This window comes from Sorex araneus, chromosome 9 (assembly GCF_027595985.1).
Source record: "Sorex araneus isolate mSorAra2 chromosome 9, mSorAra2.pri, whole genome shotgun sequence".
Taxonomy (NCBI): Eukaryota; Metazoa; Chordata; class Mammalia; order Eulipotyphla; family Soricidae; genus Sorex; species Sorex araneus.
In genome coordinates, this window is record NC_073310.1 from 50,820,153 (window position 1) to 50,840,269 (window position 20,117).

General features: G+C 34.0%; 1 protein-coding gene across 2 annotated transcripts in view; it reads right to left on the reverse strand.

Moving 5' to 3' along the window:
- ZEB1 (zinc finger E-box binding homeobox 1) overlaps window positions 1-20,117 on the reverse strand; it is a 155,266-nt gene that overhangs the window by 25,084 nt on the left and 110,065 nt on the right. For both annotated transcript variants that reach the window (XM_055146855.1, XM_055146854.1), the window contains exon 2: window positions 14,455-14,655. In XM_055146855.1, the coding sequence (XP_055002830.1) occupies window positions 14,455-14,655 (201 nt within the window). The remainder of the gene's footprint in view (window positions 1-14,454; window positions 14,656-20,117) is intronic.

Below are 20,117 nucleotides of genomic sequence, written 5' to 3' on the forward strand. Positions count from 1 at the left end.
GGAGGTTATATCCTATGATGTTCTCAGGGAGTGCACTCAGGAACCACTCCTCACAGTACTTGGGGTATAAAATGTGATGCTGGAGGTTGTACAATCCAGGTTTCCTGCATGCAAAGCATGCACCCCAGCCCGTTAAGTTATTTTTCTGGTTTTATCAAACCAATTTAATTTCAAAGTGAGAAAATATTTGCAGTTTTATACAAATAATATGAAGGGTTTGTAAGTGTACAGAGTAAAAAGGTCAGCGAGAAAGTAAAATACCTATTCTTATAACTGATGAACTACTTATTTATGCAGTAGAAATGAGAAAATATACAGAGACATATAATGATAGTTCGGTTTTCTTCTAGATATACCAAACTTCAGTGACTGTTAAAATATAAAATAAATAGAAATACAATCATTTGTCAAAGTGTAGAACTATGAACACAAAATAGAGCAAGGGTTATAAACACAAAACAGAGCAAGCACAACATTTAATATAAGCATTTTTATTCAGTCACCAGTATCTTAATACTATTAGAAAGTGTATCATTTGGATTTTGTCTATTTTTATCTATCATTTTGCTTTTTCCTGTTTGCTTTTGGGCCACAGCCGGCTGTTTTCAGGGCTTACTCTAGCTCTGTGTGCAGGGATAGCCCTGGCGGGGCTAAGTGTGGTGTCCGGGACTCTACTGGGTTGGCTGCATGCAAGGCAAATACCCTACCCACTGTACTATCTCTTTCTACCTTTCTCCTCCATTTTTGAAGTTGAAAATCTATTAACTAAATAACCTTAAAAAAGAATGGAACAAAGAATGGGGAGAAATTTCACTCTGAATACTAAGCTGAGACCACAGTTCTTCTAGCTCCATGAATTGCAAAATGAAGTTGCGATAGAACGTGACAAAGTTCTGATTAATGATGGTCACTTTGTGCAATGATTTTGTTTGCTGCGTTAGCACATTATTTCCCAGAAATCAAGGAAGTAACAGAGGCAAAGGCAAAACATAATTCTAACATCTCCATGTCTGATTTTCATCTTTATTTCTTTAAAACTACACTTAACTGGACTCTGTTAAATATTTATTATTAAAGACCCACATTCATTTCAGGGAATTAATGCAGCATCTTGTGGATGGCGGCAACTTTCACACTAGGTGGTCCTATTTTCCAGTAATCTCCTCCCTCAGAGAATTAGTATACCAATAGTATATTAGCATATATATTAGTATAATAATATATTAATATGCTAATACTAATATGCACTGACATAATTTTTGTAAGTAATTAAAGTTAATTGACACAAAGATTAGGCCAAAGCAATAAAACAGCATTATCTTGTGTATACTTGCTACTACCTTACTAATACCACTCATCATATGTTTTAAGTATTATATGTAATATATAAAATTTATCTTCACAAATTCTTCATAACTAGCATACCAAAAAATCTTATTTACATAGGAAAACACCACATTACATGCAAAGGCAGAATATAAAATCTTAGCTTACAGGTACCATAAGTGGTCAAATACCTTCATACATTATTTATAAGTAAAACACCACACTGAAGGCAAGATATAAAATCTTCGATTGCAGGTACCATGAATGTAATAACATATTACATTACTGAAATAATTTGGAATGTACTTTCATTTACTGTTTGGTTTTTGGGCCACATTCGGTGGTGCTCAGGGCTTACTTCTTCCCACAAGCAATTCAGGTTCAATCCTGGCATTTCATATGGTCCCCCAAAGTCTCCCCAGGAGTAAGGCTTGGACACCACTGGGTGTGGCTCCCAAAGTAAAAATCAAATGAATAAAGGTACACTCAAAAGGATTTCAGTAATATAATGTGATTGTTCATGAACCATATCAAATGCCAGGGATCAAACCTGGGTTTTTTGTGTGCAAGGCAATTGTCCTACCCATTTTACTATCTCTTTGGATCCTTTACCCTTAATCATTATTAAAGATTTACTCTCTGTTTTATGCAATTAACTGGTAGTACTTCATTTTATAAATGAAAATATATATTGAAATATTACTATAAAACATTCAAATAAAAGATAATTTATGAAGCACTATGTATGGAATTGTACTGAAATTCCCTGCAAAGAAAAAATACCTACAGATATCAAACCAAACAAGAGAAGGAAAATATTTAATTAAAACTATTATTACTAACACCTAACTCATGGTTGAATACACATTTAAATTTTTTTTTTTGGTTTTTAGGCCATACCCAGTAGTGATCAGTGATCAGGGCTTAATCCTGGCTCTGCACTCAGGAATCACTCCTGGCAGGCTCGGGGACCAAATGCGATGCTGGGGACTAAACCCAGGTTGGCTGCATGCAAGACAAGCATCCTACCTGCCGCACTATCACACTGGTTCTATGAATACAAAAAATTTTAATTATAATATTTGAGGGTATTTTTTAATATTTTGGAATTTATTTTTGAAATTTCTATCTTTTATGCTACATATGTAACACATAAAAAAGGGTCCAGTATTATTACAAAGAGTCCAATACTATATGTAAGATCTCTAAGCTTTTCACTTATTTTTTTGCTTCTTAAATCTGATCTGAATCCATTACAGTCATAAATCTCAGAGAGTATATACTTTAAGTCACCTAGAAGCAAAATTTCCTTGTTTAATCGAATTCAATTTCATTTGAGCCCTTTTATACCCCACAATTTTCTATCTACTTATCTGATCTACCTATCTCTAACAATAATTATCTTGTCTGTTGTGACTTCATTCAACTCACTGAAGATAGTCACCTGGGTTTTACGTGATCATAGTATTTGACTTTTCTTCTATTTTCTGTCTTGTAAAACTCAATGTACATCCTGATAAGAAGCAATAAAGCAATGAAAAGGCAGCTCAATCTGTGCAATTATAGAAGTCCATATTGTCATTAATATGCTTATTTCTTTGATTACTTGGAGATCTACTTGTTGTCCTTACATAATGAAAATTCTGCTGTATTACATAAACTTATAAGTTCACTATCTTTAAATAACCTAAATTTCTAACTTTTCACAAAAAGTGCCCACATGTTTAAGTATTCAAATATTTTAGGAGAGCTATGGAGGAAACAAAGTCAGGGTTTGTGATAAAAAATATAGTGATATGAAGTGATATGAGAGACTTCATCCCCGATTGTAAGAGAGAAAATGACAAAAGTACCTGTGCATCCCACTTCATCGGCCTGAGCTGCAGGCCCCGGCGGTTCTTGTCCTTCCTTTGCTGGTAAAAATCAAACAGCCAGGGACAAAAATAGATCCATGTGCCAAAAAGATTTTACTTTTGCTTATTCAGTTTTTGGTTTGGGGGCCACACTTGGCAACATTAAGATCTTACACTCAGGGGACCATATTGGGTGCCAGGATTCAGACCTAGGACAGCTGAATGCAAGGGAAAATGCCTTACCCTCTGTACTATCTATCTCTCTGGGCCCATTTTGCCTTTCAGAAGAAAATTGACTAAGAAAACCTGAAGACTGTATTTTGAGTTTTATATATATATATATATATATATATATATATATATATATATATATATATATATGTTTAGTAATGATTCCTTCAAGTGGTTAAATAATTCCCCCAAGGAATTAGGTGGTGGACTTGGCATCTGAATGCAGACCCCTATGTCCTTAAAACTTCCTTTTTACTATATTCTGACATGTCTGACCAGAGTACCAGGAAAACAGAAATGTACTGGGTCAAAACTTCACATGCCCAGAGTAAATACCTAGGCACTTCACATTTTCTTTGTTTTTATTCACTATTCTAATTACTGGTAAATAAATAAATAATGGTGGTACTGATGAACATTTTTAGATATCTACTATCTCCTGCCAGCTGTATGTACAGAGCAGGTTGACTACAGCATGCTAATATACATCAATATGGAAAGCCAAAAGTACATTTTATACATTTAGGTACATTTTATTTAGTTTAGTTTATTAAGAATATATTCATATATTAACATATTCATATTCATAGCACTGTAGCACTGTCATCCCATTGTTCATCGATTTGCTCGAGTTCGTCTCCATTGTGAGACTTGTTACTGTTTTTGGCATGTTGAATACGCCACGGGTAGTTTGCCAGGCTCTGCCATGTGGGCGGAATACTCTTGGTAGCTTGCCGGGCTCTCTGAGAGGGACAGAGGAATCGAACCTAGGTCAGCCATGTGCAAGGCAAATGCCCCACCCGCTGTGCTATTACTTCAGCCCATTCATATATTAAAATATTAAAAATCAAAATGCTTTAAAAACTGATATAATATTTATAAAGTAATACCAAAGTCATTAGTTATATGCATCCCAATCAAATCTCTTTAGATATGTCAGTCAAAATCTTGATTTTGATTTCCTCTAAGTTTGAGAATGGAACTGAAAAATACAGCACTAGTCAAGTAAACCTTAGCTCTCCTAAAACGTACTTTTTTGAAGCCGTGGGTTACTGAGTAGATTTATTCAATAGATTATCTTTACGAATTAATTTGCTATTAGCTCCTAAAGCGATGAATATATGAAAGTTAAAATATGTCCCACTCTCTTTAGATTGGTATAAAAACACTGTATGAAGCAGATAATGATGAGATCAACTTCTGCTAAGAATTCTCAATTTACATTTGCCATTAGTAAAATGGCAATCTAAAAATCCCTGCTAAAGTGCTTATACTAGCCTAAAATAAACACCAGAATTTACTAAGTATAAATTTGTAAACTGTAGAAAAATCCCTGTTAAAGTGCTTAAAACACTGTAGAATAAACACCAGAATTTACAAAGTGTCTAAAAATCTCTTACCTTCCCCTTATCTCTCTTCAAAGCATGTACTTACTAAAATAATAAATAGTATGCAGAGATTATTTATATTAGACATTTATTATTGTAAATGTAAGCCCTTCATCCTCAAGTGAAAATGAAAACAGGCAGTTACATTTAAGATGGAAGATGACTTGATAGGAAAGGTTAAAATGGTATTGTGGACACTGCTGATTTTTCTACTTACTATTTAACCATTGAAAAAAATGCTTTGGTGGCAGGTGGTGTGGTTAAAAATTTTTAAGAGGTGTGAAATTGTAACCCCCAAAATAGTACTGTAAATCAACGCTACTTCAAAGAAAAAAATTAAAAATCATTTGACCAAGCTTGACATTGATTAGACAGACCACAATGGTGAGACCACAGTGGAAGAACATGACATGAAAAGGAAAAAAAATAAATCAATTAAACATTATCACAGAAATGGTGAAGTAATTTCAGAGCAAGAAGAATGAGGGCATGGGGCTGGAGCGATAGCACAGTGGGGAGGGCGTCTGCCCTGCAGGTGGCCGACCCAGGTTCAATTCCCAGCATCCCATATGGTCCCCCGAGCACCGCCAGGAGTAATTCCTGAGTGCAAAGCCAGGAGTAACCCCTGTGCAACACTGGGTGTGACCCAAAAAGAAAAAAAAAAAGGAAGAAGAATGAGGGCAGCAGCTATTTCTCTTCTCATTTTTATTTCGTTAGCTTAGAGTTTTTTTTTGTTTGTTTGTTTTGGTTTTTGATCCACACCTGGCTGTGCTCAGGTCTTATTCCTGGCTCTGTACTCAGGTTCTTACGCACTGTACTGTCTTAATTTCATTAGATATTGTAAGTCCCAAAGTGGCCAGTCATCTCATAATTGCTAAATCTAGCTCTCTGGAAGCCACTGGAAACTTAAAAGAATTATATACTATGGCAATTGCTATTAAGATATTTATAGTCTAGGTGTATATATAGCTTACCTTTGAAAATAAGAATTGTAGCACTGTAGCACTGTTAACCTGTTGTTCATCAATTTGCTCGAGCGGGCACCAGTAACGTCTCCATTGTGAGACTTGTTGTTACTGTTTTTGACATATCAAATATGCCACGGGGAGCTTGCCACGCTCTGCCATGCGGGTGAGATACTTTCAGTAGCTTGCCGGGCTCTCCGAGAGGGACAGAAGAATAGAACTTGGGTCGGCTGCATGTAAGGCAAATGCCCTACCCACTGTGCTATTGCTCCAGTCCAAAAATAAGAAATTTGAGGTTTTTAATTTTAAAATAAAAAATGAACTATAAATATCAATATAAAAATATAAAAATAGAAATATAAAATAAAATTAGAAATTGGAATTCTCATAATACATAAGAAAGGGGAGGCTCCCTGCTAACTTCAGCATTGCAAATAAGAGCTTTGAGACTTTCACATGCACTTCACATATGGATGCTATATTCAGCATATATATGTTTTCCTGTTGCGCCAAGAAATAATAGAAAATAAAAATATGCTTTGTTGTAAAATAGGTCTGAATACTGCCTTTCCATATGAATTTACATCTTGGAAAGATAATTAACCTTTCTGATCCTCAGTTTCCTCATATACAAAATGGTTAACAGATATTTCACAGGATATTTCAAAGGATAAACAAGGAACAATGTATAAGAATGCAATAAGCACTGGGTCAGGGACAGGAAGAATAGCTCAACTAGAGGAAGCAGGAAGCTCAAGTTCAATCCCCAGCACCACACGGTCCCCTGAGCGTGACTAGGAACAACGCCATGCACCAAGGCAGAAGAAGCCCTGAGCGCCACTGTATGTGGCCCCATAACAACAGCAACAATAACAGAAATGAAAACCTACCAAACAAAAACAAGGGCTGGAGAGAAAGAAGAGGGGCTGAGGTGCTTGCCTTGCACGCAGTTAACCATGTTTAGTACTGCCACATGTGACTCCAAGTACCTCCACTTAAAGAAACCCCAAAACGAAAGCACTGTGTTGTGCAGATTATGTTCAACCAGTATTAGTTTTCTTAGCATATATGAAAAAGGCTGGAAGTATGATTATTATGAAGGTACCGGCCTTCGAAGTTCATTTTTTTTAAAAGAGGCATGTCCTTTAAACCTAAGCTAGACCTGAATTGAAAAGTGTTAATGCAAGGAAGAATTAACCCGTTCTTTCTTGTTCCCCATGAGACGGAGAACAGCTCTGAAGGGGTGGAAGAGTAAGCTGGTACCATGCCATGTGAGGTAAACCGAGCGAGGTCAGACCAGAAGACCTTGACTGTATCCTTTGGGGATAGTTACCACATATTCTACCAAACAGACTGAGGAGTGAAACAATAGCCACAGATTTTCTGACAACCTGTGTACTTATTAAACGAAATTATTATTAATTAAAAATATCTCCTTTTCTAATACTATTACCATTGGTACATTTTTTAAAAAACTATTTTTTGGTAGATATACTAATGCTATCAAATAATAAGGGCGTTATTTGGGTTCTGATTCATTTCTAGATTTTTACATTTAAAATAATTTTAGACTTATTAAAAGACATAAAATTTTAAACTTATCTGCCAGCTTCACTTAATGAAAGCATAATATTTAAAAATAATACTTTAGACGTCATTATATGAATTTAATAAAATACCATTTAGTTAATGAACAAACCTTTATTTGATATCTGTCAGTTTTTTCACTGCATTTTAAAAAAATTTCCTGGTCTACCTGCTTTATCTCCATATCTCTAAAAACTGAAAGATTTTAATGAGTTTCTTTAAAAAAATCTTAATTTTTATTTATTTCAAAGCTTTGTTGTGGTATTTCTGACATAGCATAAAAGTGTTTAATTTTTATATTGTGATATAGATGTTGTGAAATTAACATTATAATCTCATTATCTTTATATTTTTATGACCTCACCCCAACTTTTGAAGAGTACTAGTAATTTTTTATAGAGAGTCCTTTAATTTAATTTCCATTGATGTTTCTTAATGGTTATACTGAAGTAATGCAATCTGAACAAGAACAGCACAGAAGTTTCACATGCTCACCAATTTTTCTCACAAGGATGGATAATGTTATTGTCATACTACTCACTAAACTTTTTATCACCCAGTGAAGGTGTTATCTGCCAGGTTTTTAATTACTGGTTATTATGTCTTTAGTTATAACTAAGATTATTACATAAACATATATTTTCATTATCATTCACCACATTTCTGTATTCATTGATGACTCTTGCTGCAATAATTATTAAAATTGGCATTTATGTAATGGTGATTTTCAATTTCTGAAATTGGAATTCTACATTAGTAAAAGATTTTCTTTCTTCCTTCTCTAAGTTATTTGGTCAATAAGAATGTGTGGATATTTATTTTATTCTGCGTATTATAATCTGGTACTATCACATTTACATATATATCTGCTAAAATTGCTCTAGATTTGGTGAATAAAAAACTATTCATGTTGGTTCTATGTACTTTGACAAGTCTTCCTTCATCACTTCTTTAAAGGTAGATGTTACTTATTATTCCTTTTTTTCTCCTACCATAGTTCTGGAATCAACTATTTCTGCAAAGATCCTTAGTATTTTCTATCAGACAACATTATTTAAATTAAAAATACAATACTAGCTATGCTCATTACTAATGGATGCCACTGTTTCCTGTCTTCTCAGCAGGCAAAATAGGGAAATGTATGTATGTACTGTGACATCTGAATATACTCCATCTCTATACATACATATTTATATATATTAAGAATGATGAGCCCCTTGTGATACCTCTGATTTCAATAGACACCACAAAATTTAGTTTAGCTTTTCCCTATTCCTCATTTGTAACAGAGAAATCTGGGTGTTCATATTTAGTTGCCATTTGTTCAATCCCCAAATAGTATGAAGTAGTTTCAAAATTACCTAGAAGTATCTGAGAAAAGAATTTATTAACTATAGTAAAAATGGTAACAGAGCAGTGGACATTGAGGGCAATGTTTCTTTTGGTAGCACTTACTTTAAAACCATGATAATTTCTCCCGCCCCCTGTCCCCACACACATGTATAAATAAATATTTTAAACTATTCATCAGATGGTGAATGAAAGAAGAAATACAAACAGTGAAAAATGAAACTAACTAAATTATAAATGTATTGCATTAGAGGCAAGGGAGGAAGTACTGAAAGAAAGCAAGACTATTTAAGTTGCCTGAAAGCAGTATGTTTAATATATGCTGCAAAGATGATATGTGTGGATAAGTACATATAGGTGTCTATGCTTTTTTTTAATTTACTTATTTTTAATTAGAGAATCACCGTGAGGGTACAGTTACAGATTTATACACTTTTGTGCTTATACTTCCCTCATACAAAGTTCAGGAACCCATCCCTTCACCAGTGCCCATTCTCCACCACCAGTAAACCCAGCGTCCCTCCCACCCTCCCCAATCCCATCTCCCCCCCACCCCACCCTGCCACTGTGGCAGGGCATTCCCTTCTGTTCTCTCTCTCTATTTAGCTTCTACGGCCCACAATAAAGGTGTTGAGTGGCCACTGTGCTCAGTCTCTAGCCCTCATTCAGCCCGCAACTCCCTTCCCCCGTATGGCCTTCGACTACATTATAGTTGGTGATCGCTTCTCTAAGTTGCTCTTTCCCCAGAACGTGAGGCCAGCCTCGAAGCCATGGAGTCAACCTCCTGGTACTTATTTCTACAGTTCTTGGGTGTTAGTCACCCACTCTGTTATTCTATATACCATAGATGAGTGCAATCTTTCTATGTCTGTCTCTCTCTTTCTGACTCATTTCACTCAGCATGAAACTTTTCATGCCCATCCACTTAACTACAAAATTCTTGACCTCCTTTTTTCTAACAGCTGCATAGTATTCCATTGTATAGATGTACCAAAGTTTCCTCAACCAGTCATCCGTTCTGGGGCATTCGGGTTTTTTCCAGATTCTGGCTATTGTAAATAGTGCTGCGATGAACATACATGTGCAGATGTCATTTCGATTATACTTTTTTGCCTCTCTGGGATATATTCCCAGCAGTGGTTTTGCTGGGTCAGTTGGGAGAGCGTTAGACTGAAGGTGTCTATGTTTTCAAATTTCAATGATGAAAGCATATAATTGAGTTTCATAATTGTACATTAAGACCGGATTCCTTCATTAGTGCCATCTCTTAGTATTTGTGAACTTAGTCGTACATAAATAAATTAGATAACCTTGTAAGCAAACTAAATATACCTCATCTTTCCCAGTATTCATTTCACAAATGCCAAACTAAATCTCAAAAATAACTGATACAAAACACTAAAAGTCAAGCTCAGCTTTTTGTGTTTGTTTGTTTTTGTAGTATGTATCACCATCCATATAACTTTTGGCTGAAGAAGTTTTCAATGAGTATGTTAAACTTAATCTTGAGATGTAAATACAACTTAGTTGACTATTGAGACACATAGTGATTTATGCATTGTTTGCATAGTTAATGGTATTTTATTATAACACATCCCTAAGGACTCACTGCTATACATTAAAATTTAAATATTTTTATTATTAAGATGTTTTTATTGATTTGACATTCTTGCAATTGTAAATGATCTATCTTCAAGTCAGAAAAATATTTCAGTCAACTACTGAGATTTAAACTAATGAACTTTCAAATTAATTTCAAAATACTAAGATAATATTAATAAAATATAAAATAGCATTTTATGTTACATTAGTTTTATATATGTTTCTAAAAACACAAAGTATCAGGGACTTTTAAGACAGGTGTTCCAAAAGTGAGAGCAAATACATTAAGCATTTAACTGACCCAGGCTTGAGAGTTTTTGGCTGAACCACAAAAAGTTCTTGTAAGATGACTACAGATATGTTGGAACACTGCCAAGTTATGCAATGTTCTACACAGAGAAGATCTGAATTTGACAGTTTCTTAATGCAATATAAATTGATTATCTAAATGTTTTTATTTTTAAATGTATGTTCTAACTTATTTAATAATTACAATAAAAATGAAAGGTAACCATTCCTTACTCATCCCCAAGAAACTAGACAGGAAACTCCCCACACGCATCTGGCTCTTTAAACTTCCTTCTGAAAACCTTAGGGAAAAAATTACATTTACTTTACTTTCTAAGCAAAGCACTGAAAATATCATTTTTTTAAAGATCAGAAAATTATACATATTCTGTCTTCATGAAATAGTAATATGTGCAATGAAGTAATAATAATAATACAGTCAAGATGTCTATAGTTTTTAATTTTTGTTTTACAATGGGAAATTGACTAATAGGATGCACAAAAGGTAAAGAATACAAGAAAAGCAGTGTAGACAGACCTCAAGACAGAATAATAGCTGGCAGTGTTGGGATACAGCTGAGTTCGATCAATGATACGGACTACCCTGAAAGGTAAGATGTCCTTGTCGTAGCGCAAGGCCTTACGTTTCTACTAGACAGTAAAATTGGTTCGGTCAACCTCATCCAATTTGACAAATTAGTCTTTCAAATTTAGTCACAACAATCATATCAAGAAGACATAAAACAGTTTAAAAATAGAAGTTTGGATTGGATCTAAAGCTTAACAAAAAATTTCATGTGAATGCATGACTAATGATCACTCAATTGTAACTAAATAAATTACTGAGTTACTAACCTTGATATTCATGAATTTAACTTACTGATGATTCTGCAAGAAGTCTTGTTGCTGTGCATTACTGAGCACAACAGATTGGCACACACTCAGAGTGACAAATACGAGGCAGATGCTTTTTACAGACATTTTCAATTTATAGACATAGAAAAAAATTTAAATTTTTTAAAAAAATGATTTTTATTTTTAACTAGTGGAATTCTAGAATTACAAACTTTTGTTTCAGTAATCAACACTAATTTATTGATTACTGAATAAAACTGTAGGTTAAAACTGTTCATCAAAGGAACATATTGTTGTGCCTTACTTAAAATATTTTTAAATTTTAAAATTTCCTTTTTGATTCCATGTATTGTTTAGAAGTGCGGTGCTTGTTTTTATTTTATTGTTTTTTGGGGCCATGTCTGAAAATGTTCAGTAGTTACTCTTGACTCTGTGCTCAAGGATCACTCCTGCACGGTCTCGGGGGACCTATGGGATGCTGCAATGCACGCAATGCAAATACCTTACCAATGTACTATCTTTCTGGCCCCAGTTCAGTACTTTATTTACTCTATTTGCTTTATTTGCTCTACTTGGTCAGGCAAAAGCTTATTTCAACATGGTATGATATACACACATTGGTTGAAATGATACTATATTAATTTCTATAGTACTAATGGTGTTTTTATCCCTCTTTCTTTCATTTTTTATCCCTCATATTCTTCACTATGCGCTGAGCAAGGGTGTAATTTTTCTTTCTCATGGAGAGAACTGTGACTCCTGCCTAAACAGGAATTGTTAAACCCTCAAATATTTAGAAGAACTAATCGGCAATGTCATTTATTTGGGCTGTATTTTTTTAAAGAGAGAAAAATATATAAATTACACACATAAATTTTAATGAAAAAGTGTATTGCTTTTACTTTTGTTGTACAGATCTCTGAATTTTAACACATGTACAGATTCATATGAAATCATCGATATCAACACATAGAAAAGCTCTATTATCCCTCCAAAATCCTAGCTCTACTTCCTATCCCTTTTATAGTAAGTCTCTCCCTTTAGCCCATATAAATCACTGATTTATACTGATCCTTTTTAAAAATGTTGAATCATACACATGTAACCCAGGGTATTTTCTCCTTCTAGTCAACATAAGGCCTTTTGAGACTTAGAGTCCTCTAAGTTGTAGCTTATGTTAGGAGTTTTTTTCTTTAACTGCTGAGCAGTATTACATTATATGAATGCATTATAATTTCTTAATCCTTTCACCTGTAAAGTGACTATGGGTGCTTCACATTAGAGCAATTATGAACAGCTTCCATAAACATTCAGTTAGCAGGTGGTTTTTTGTTTGTTTGTTTTTATGAATGAACCTCTCTTTTACACATTGATCTGGGCAAATTGCAGAGGAATTTCTGGATTACAGTTTCATATTTAATTTTGTTATTAAACTGCTGTCCAAAGTAACACTACCATGCGTAAACCTATAAACAAAGTATTGGACTTTTGATATTCCACATATTTGTGTTTTTTGGGAGTATTTTTGATCAGCAACTTAATTTCTCTAGAGGTTATAGGATCATTCATGTTTTCCAATTTTTTTCTGAGCCAGTTTTGGTTAAGGGTTTGTAAAATAGAATTATGTGCATGAGAACCATTTTCATAGTATTGTAAACCACAGAATATTAATCAATAAAATTTTTAAAGTAAAATAAAATTTAAGTTTCTAACACCTTGTTCACATTAAAAATGTATAGGCATATGATATTCCCTATTATCTTGTTTATAGTACGTCATCAGTAACCAACTGTGATAATAAAATATGAGATTTAATTTATCTAATTTCTACTTTCCCAAACCCTAGGAATCATACCTTTCCTTCCCTATCAGTTTGTTTCACATGGAATCAACCAAATCCTTTGCTGTTGATTTCCAGTGTTCTGCAAATATCACCCTTTTATTCTCATTCTAGTGATCACGTCTGTAGCTAAAAATCCAAAACCAAAAACACAACCATCTCACTCTCTGAATTATTCCTACGAATTAAGTCTTACCTCTAGAACTTCTCTAAAATTATCTTTTCCGTACTGCTGTAGATTTATTTCTAAACTACAGTTAATAGCTTTTCATAGCTTCCAGGTAAAGTGCAAATCCTCTGATTTAACACTCAGTGCTTTCATACTCTTTGCTTCTCTGTTCTTGTTTCCCATAAGTATAATTTACCCAAACCTCAGAATTGCTTCTGCTTGAAATATCTTCATTTTTTTTCCCGGCTGCCTAATTAAACTCTACTTGTCCTTTAGTAGAAAAATATTACTTTTCCACCTTTCATTTGGACATTCCTCTTTGATATTTCCATTTAGCCATTAATTTCAACTTACATCAAACTTCAATAAATTTGCAACTTATTTAGCTGTTACTAGTTAAACTGTAACCACTTTTATTACAGACACTGCTGAATGAATATTATAAAATCTTTTCGGCTGATTATATGATTTCACAAGTGCTTGCTCAGTTAATCTTGTAGAAATCATGACTAGTGCCACGCTGGACTTACTATTTAAACTTTTGTGTAAGCTTCTACTTGGATTCTTCACATTCTCTCACACCCAAAATGCCTAGCATAAGTTTTGGTGTCTAGTTTAGATAAATTTCCTGATCACAAACTTTTGCCAGGTAGCTTTTTCTCAATAACCTTGAATTTAGTCTCTTGCATGCTCTTAGTCTTTGCAGATGCCCCCATCCCTGATGCCCAGTCTAACTAACCCTGGCCACTTCTACATGTTCTGCTTTTACACCACTGGCTTAAATCCTTCCAGACAAGCTACATAACTTCATCAGTTTATTAGTAAAAGTAGAATTGAGGAATTGTAGGGCTGAAAAAAAAATCATCCGATTTCTGTATAACAGGTAAGAAAAGTTAAACATTCCGTTTGGGATTAACTGGAAGGGTCTACTTCACACTAAGCCAACATTCACTTCAGTAAAAGTGAAATGTAATTAGGATGCCACAAAAGTCACGCTTACCATCCTCCTCCCAGCAGTTCTTGGCATTTCCTTCCCTTTCGCTGCTCCCTGGTAACACTGTCTGGTCTGTTGGCAGGTCATCTTCTGGCACCCCACCTTCACAATCGGCGGCATCTGCAATACTTTCTTCTTCTACAATATGAAGTTTGTCTTCATCATCTGAATCTGAATTTGTTTCTACCACAGTATTATAATTCGTAACTGTAATGCAAACAAGAAACAAATAATTAAAACCAACTAGAATAAGCTTGTTTCCACATCTCAGTAAAATGCAAATCACGATGCCTAAAACACAGTGTGATTCAATTAAAAAATTTAATACCGTAATATATAAATTAATTGTGAATTAATTTAGATGGCAACATAATTTAAGATGCCAGTAAATCTTAGTTATATTTAAATATAAGAACATAGTGCTATATGGTCCATCTAAAGAGTTATAGGTCTTAATATACAGTAACTCATTTTGTTCTTACAACAACCTTATGCAATAAGATTGCTGATATATCATCTGCTATTTGTATTTATATATTACAGCAGTATAAATCAAGACCAGTATAAGGTAAATAACCTGCATAAAATCATAAAACAATAAAGTTAAATGGCCAGGATTTGAACCTTAGAAGGTTCCATGCTATGTGTTTTTAACTCTACAATAAATATACTCACTAATTGGAATGAGCTTATTCTATATGATACTTTTTTATATATAGTAAATATTTCCAATCTTTAAAGCACTTAAGGAGCTTGTTTTCCTTAATAAAACAGCAATATCTCTTCCAATTTACAAAGTACTTTAAAATTGTCAATCATTAATTCTCCAAATTCTACATTAACTTTATAAAGAATCAACTAATTTAGTCAAATTTTTACATAATTAGGACATAATTTAAATAATGTTTATATGTAAGACTGCTATTTTAGACGTCTGACATTCAAAAGTTTTCAAAGTTACCCTCATCCATATTTTTAATGAATTTAAGTAAAACTGAACATCAGTCATAAAGATACAAAATCATTCTGAATGATTACAGGTCACAGAGAGTAACAGTTGAGAAAAGTTTTTCTAAATAATATAGCACAGTCAATATTATTGCTTCAAACTCTTTGTAATAATTACTGTTGGATAAATTATTTAATATCAAACAAGTATAGTCACCAAAATATATTTTTTCAACTATTTGTAGGTAGATTCTTGCTAATATTGAGAATGGAAAATGTTTAATTAGGGATCAGAGTGATAGTATAGAGGTAGGGCGCTTGCCTTGCATGCAACTGACCTGGGTTCAATCCCCAGCACCCTGTATGGTCCCCTGAGCCCCAAAAAGAATGTTCCCTGAGCACAGATAGTCAGCCCTGAGCACCTCTGGTTGTGGTCTCCAAACAAAAAATAACAAAAAGAATGCTTAACTAAAAACAACTACTTTCCCCCCCATTTCTTCCTTTGATTTTTCAAGTCTTGAAAAATGATATGCACAGAGATACCAAAAGGTTTGAATAAAATAATACACATAATTCCCTTTCTCATACAGAGACTCATCTTGCAAACATATAGAAGAATATAATCAAGGTATTTGTGTATATATGAAGGTAAGAACACATAAATGGGAATCTCTAAAACATATATTAATAACGTCAGGTTTTGAAGAACTATCCAAAAGAGAACTGGAGTTATCTATTTACCCACATTATAAATTCTTCATGAGCCAGGAGAAGAATATCAAATCTTGTTGTGTCACACTTAATTTGAATGCATTTTTTCCAGATCTTCTCGAGTAAACAATTTTATCTTTAATTTTATTACAAAAGCATTACATGTTCAGTATATAAATATCCAGACATATAAAATTAATGAAAGGTTGATCTTCACTCAATTTTCATTTCTTAACAGACTCTTTAAAGGTAACAAGGCAAAATGTATTATTTTTGCATTAGGTACATGATATTTATTACTGACTCAAAGGAAAAATATTAAATGTATAGAAAAGGGCTCAAAGAAAATTTCTCTTATCCAGACACACAATGAGTAAATATTGTGACTGAAACAGAATAATTCCTGAAGTGGCCCAGAGTTGTAACGGGGGTTTAGTGGCGATCCTTTAACTGAGAGATGCAAATATGCGGGGCTAGGTGACAGCTCAAAGTACTGGAACAAATGAGCAGCACTCTATGGCCAGGCTGTAGCACCAAACCTTCAGGCTTCTGCTGCCAAGTGTCTCTGGAAGAAGGCCAGGGCACTCCTGGGGGAGGTCCCAATTAAAGAACAGAGGCAAATGTGTGTGAGCGCCCATGCTTGTGAATTTTTGAATGAAGAATCTTACTGACAAATGACACACAAGGCTAACTTTTATTTTTACTTTAAACTGTTCCCTATTAGTAACCTACTAGATGAGTTAACTAAAATCATATTAAGTTGGCATGGGATGTAAAATAGTTTATATGCCATAAATTAAGACTAGAGTGTTGACTTTAGATTAATGATTTTGTATCCCACTCTTATCTGGGAACCACATAAAATTTTGTTCGATACAAAGCTCTCAACATGTTTGATCTTGCATGAATAGCTGAAATTCCTACTATCATCTGAAGAGGTTTCAATGCTTTTTCTTTCTACTGAGTTGGGCATGGCTTTATATGGGCTCTATTAACACTACATAAATTAAATATCAGGAAACAGCTTGGGACCTCAGTAAGTATACAATTCAGCACATATTAGTGATACTCTTTCTAATACTGTAATTTAGCTTAGTTATCAATTTTATTATAAGGTTATCTGGTTATGCCTAAATTGTATATTTAACAACCTACATTGAAATTATTTTAGACTTGGAATATTTTCAATAATCTTTAAGACATAATATATATACATATATTATATATTTATTAGGATTAAAGTATTTTTTTGCATTCTTCAGAGTTTTCACTTAAATTATTTTTATCCTGAGTGGTGGAATATGCTATTTCGCTTGAGCCAAAAAAAAAAAAAAAGTAAAATAAACTCTTGAGAAACTTTAGAAAATCTCCTGATTTTCTAAAGTTTCCCCAGTAGAAACTGCCACTGTAGTATGGAAGATTATAATTAAAATACTCAAAACACAGAGATGGCATATATTTTGTAGAATTTTGTAGATTGTTTTGAATATTTGAAAAAAAATCAAACCTCAAAAACCAATATTATTGGAAAAGGACCAATTACTAATTTCCAAGATGTTTTAGGGCTTAACTGAACTTTCGTAAATACACAATGTTCCCTACATTTTAGATCTACCCCCATCATGAATCTATTAGTTTTAAAGCAGAGTGTTAGCGCCAAAAGATAGTAATGCAGGCCCTTGATTAATTCCAGCAATAAAAATGTCAGTTATCTCAATTTGCCCGTTTTAATACCTTGAAACTGTTTAGCTTTTGGTTAAAAATACCATTGTATAAGGAGTGTAAATAATTAACAATCATAGACAATAAGTTTTAATATAATTTTAAGAAGCAAAAAGAAAATAAAAGAGGTATAATTTTTAAAGTATTTCCTCAAAAAAAAAACAACCCTTGGAACTGAGTTTCCATACCACACAGCAATTCCGCTCCATAGAGTGTACCCCAAGGGCCCAAAAACACAGTGCAGAAAAGACATCTCCTGGGTTCATTGCAGCACTATTCACAGCAGCTAAAACCTGGCAACAACCCATTGCCCAAGAACAGATGATTGGGTAAAGAAACTATGGTACATATACACAGTAGAACACTGCTTCGTTTTTAGAAAAGAAAAAGTCATGCAATTTGCTATTAAATGGACAGAAGTGGAGCGTATCATGCTGGGGAAAGTTAGCCAGAGGGAGAGGGGCTGACACAGAGTGATCTCTCTCATGGGTATAAACAAACATAGTTGGGAATAACATGCCCAAAAGCATGGTAATAAAGAGTATGAGAACTCTTTATTACCACTGGGAAGCTTGCCATGGGGAGGTATCCCGTACGGTCCCCGAGTCTGCCAAGAGTTATCCCTGAACGCAGATCCAGGAACAAGCCCTGAGCACAGGCAAGTGTGGCCCCTAACAAACAAGTATTGTGTTTTTTAGACCAGTGTCTGGCACATGGTAAAGACCATAGAAAACTTAACATCATAATCATCTTTTAGAATATTTACAAAACCTAAGAAGTCCATATCATTAAATTTTCCTTTTAAAAACAAACAAAAGAGGAACTGAGTAAACTGGGAAACAAAAATCATCCTGTCAGGCATTTACAAATCCTAAATAGGTAGTATTATAGCTTCCTATTATAGACAAAGGAAAGAATACCTGAGTAAATTTCACAGGCTTTAAGTTGCTGAGCAGGACTCAAATCTTGGTCTGCTGATACCACAGAGAGAACACATATATTGGGGTGGGGGTAAGGGTTGGGCCATACCCATTTGTGTTAAGGTATACTGTTGGCTCTCTGCTCAGGGATCATCACTCCTAGTGGTGTTTGGGGGATCATATATGGTGCTGGCTGCACGCAAGGCAAACACCTTACTCCTTGTACTATCTCTCCAGATCCCAGAGCCTGTCTGTTTTAACTATGAATAAAGCCATCTCACAAAATTACTGCACAAATAATATTCTTAAACTGATGTTTTTATTATTGGGCATATTCTGGGTCACTAGAATTCAGTTTTCCACTAAAGGCATTTCTATGTGAGTAAAGAATTTTAACCACTATAATCTCATATAAATATAATAAATGGTATATATACCAGGAAGATTAATGTAATCATTATAGTCAACAAACCTTTAAAAAACTTTCAAAATGCATGTTATTTTTAACACTTGAATGCAGAGAGCACATATCACTGGCACTAGACTCTGAGGTAAATATGTTACTTAACTAATAATCAATTATAATAAAATAATTTGATAAATTAGATGAGCATAGTTCCAAAATGAGCAATGCAATCTTAACTTCAGTCATTAACAGCAAGAGTACTTAAATGCTTTCTAAATAAAGAATCCCGCCATACAGTGTTTCCTGAAGCTCTGAATGGCAGGTTAAGGGAGGGAAGGAAAGAGACTGAGGGAAGGAGAAGGGGAAGACAGAGCACTCAGGTCTTGGATTCCTACCTGGTGATACTGTGGTGTGACTGATTAAAGCCATAGGCTAAGACCGTATGTTTCAACATTTTCAGGTATTCAAAGGCAATTTTTCTTTCCAATGGAGGAGGGTCTGCTTATGTCAACCTGTGAATTACACTCTTATTATGTGGTAATTATTCCTATCAAAATTCCTAATACGCACTGATGCACATGGTAGAAAAGATCAAATATCTCTTTAAAAAGTTGTAATAGTGATCCTTAAACATGAACAGAATAGCTCTAACAAACTGTTCTCTCTATATATGTAAAGACTAATCTACTGTCAGAGTTTAAAATGGACAAACTTTGAAGCATTTATATACACCTGGAAAAGTGTATAAACTCTGAGGCATTTACATGTGTAAGCAGGATGCTAAGAATGCCACAAACTAGGCTTGGATGCCATGAGACAGAAATTAATATCAGCTAATACAAGAATAACGTGATTAATGTTTTTCTTATCCTAAAATGTCTTTGGCACACTCTATTCTATACAGTAGGCACAGATTATTTTTTAAATTGAATATATAGCCATTATTTTTACTTGTAACCTTT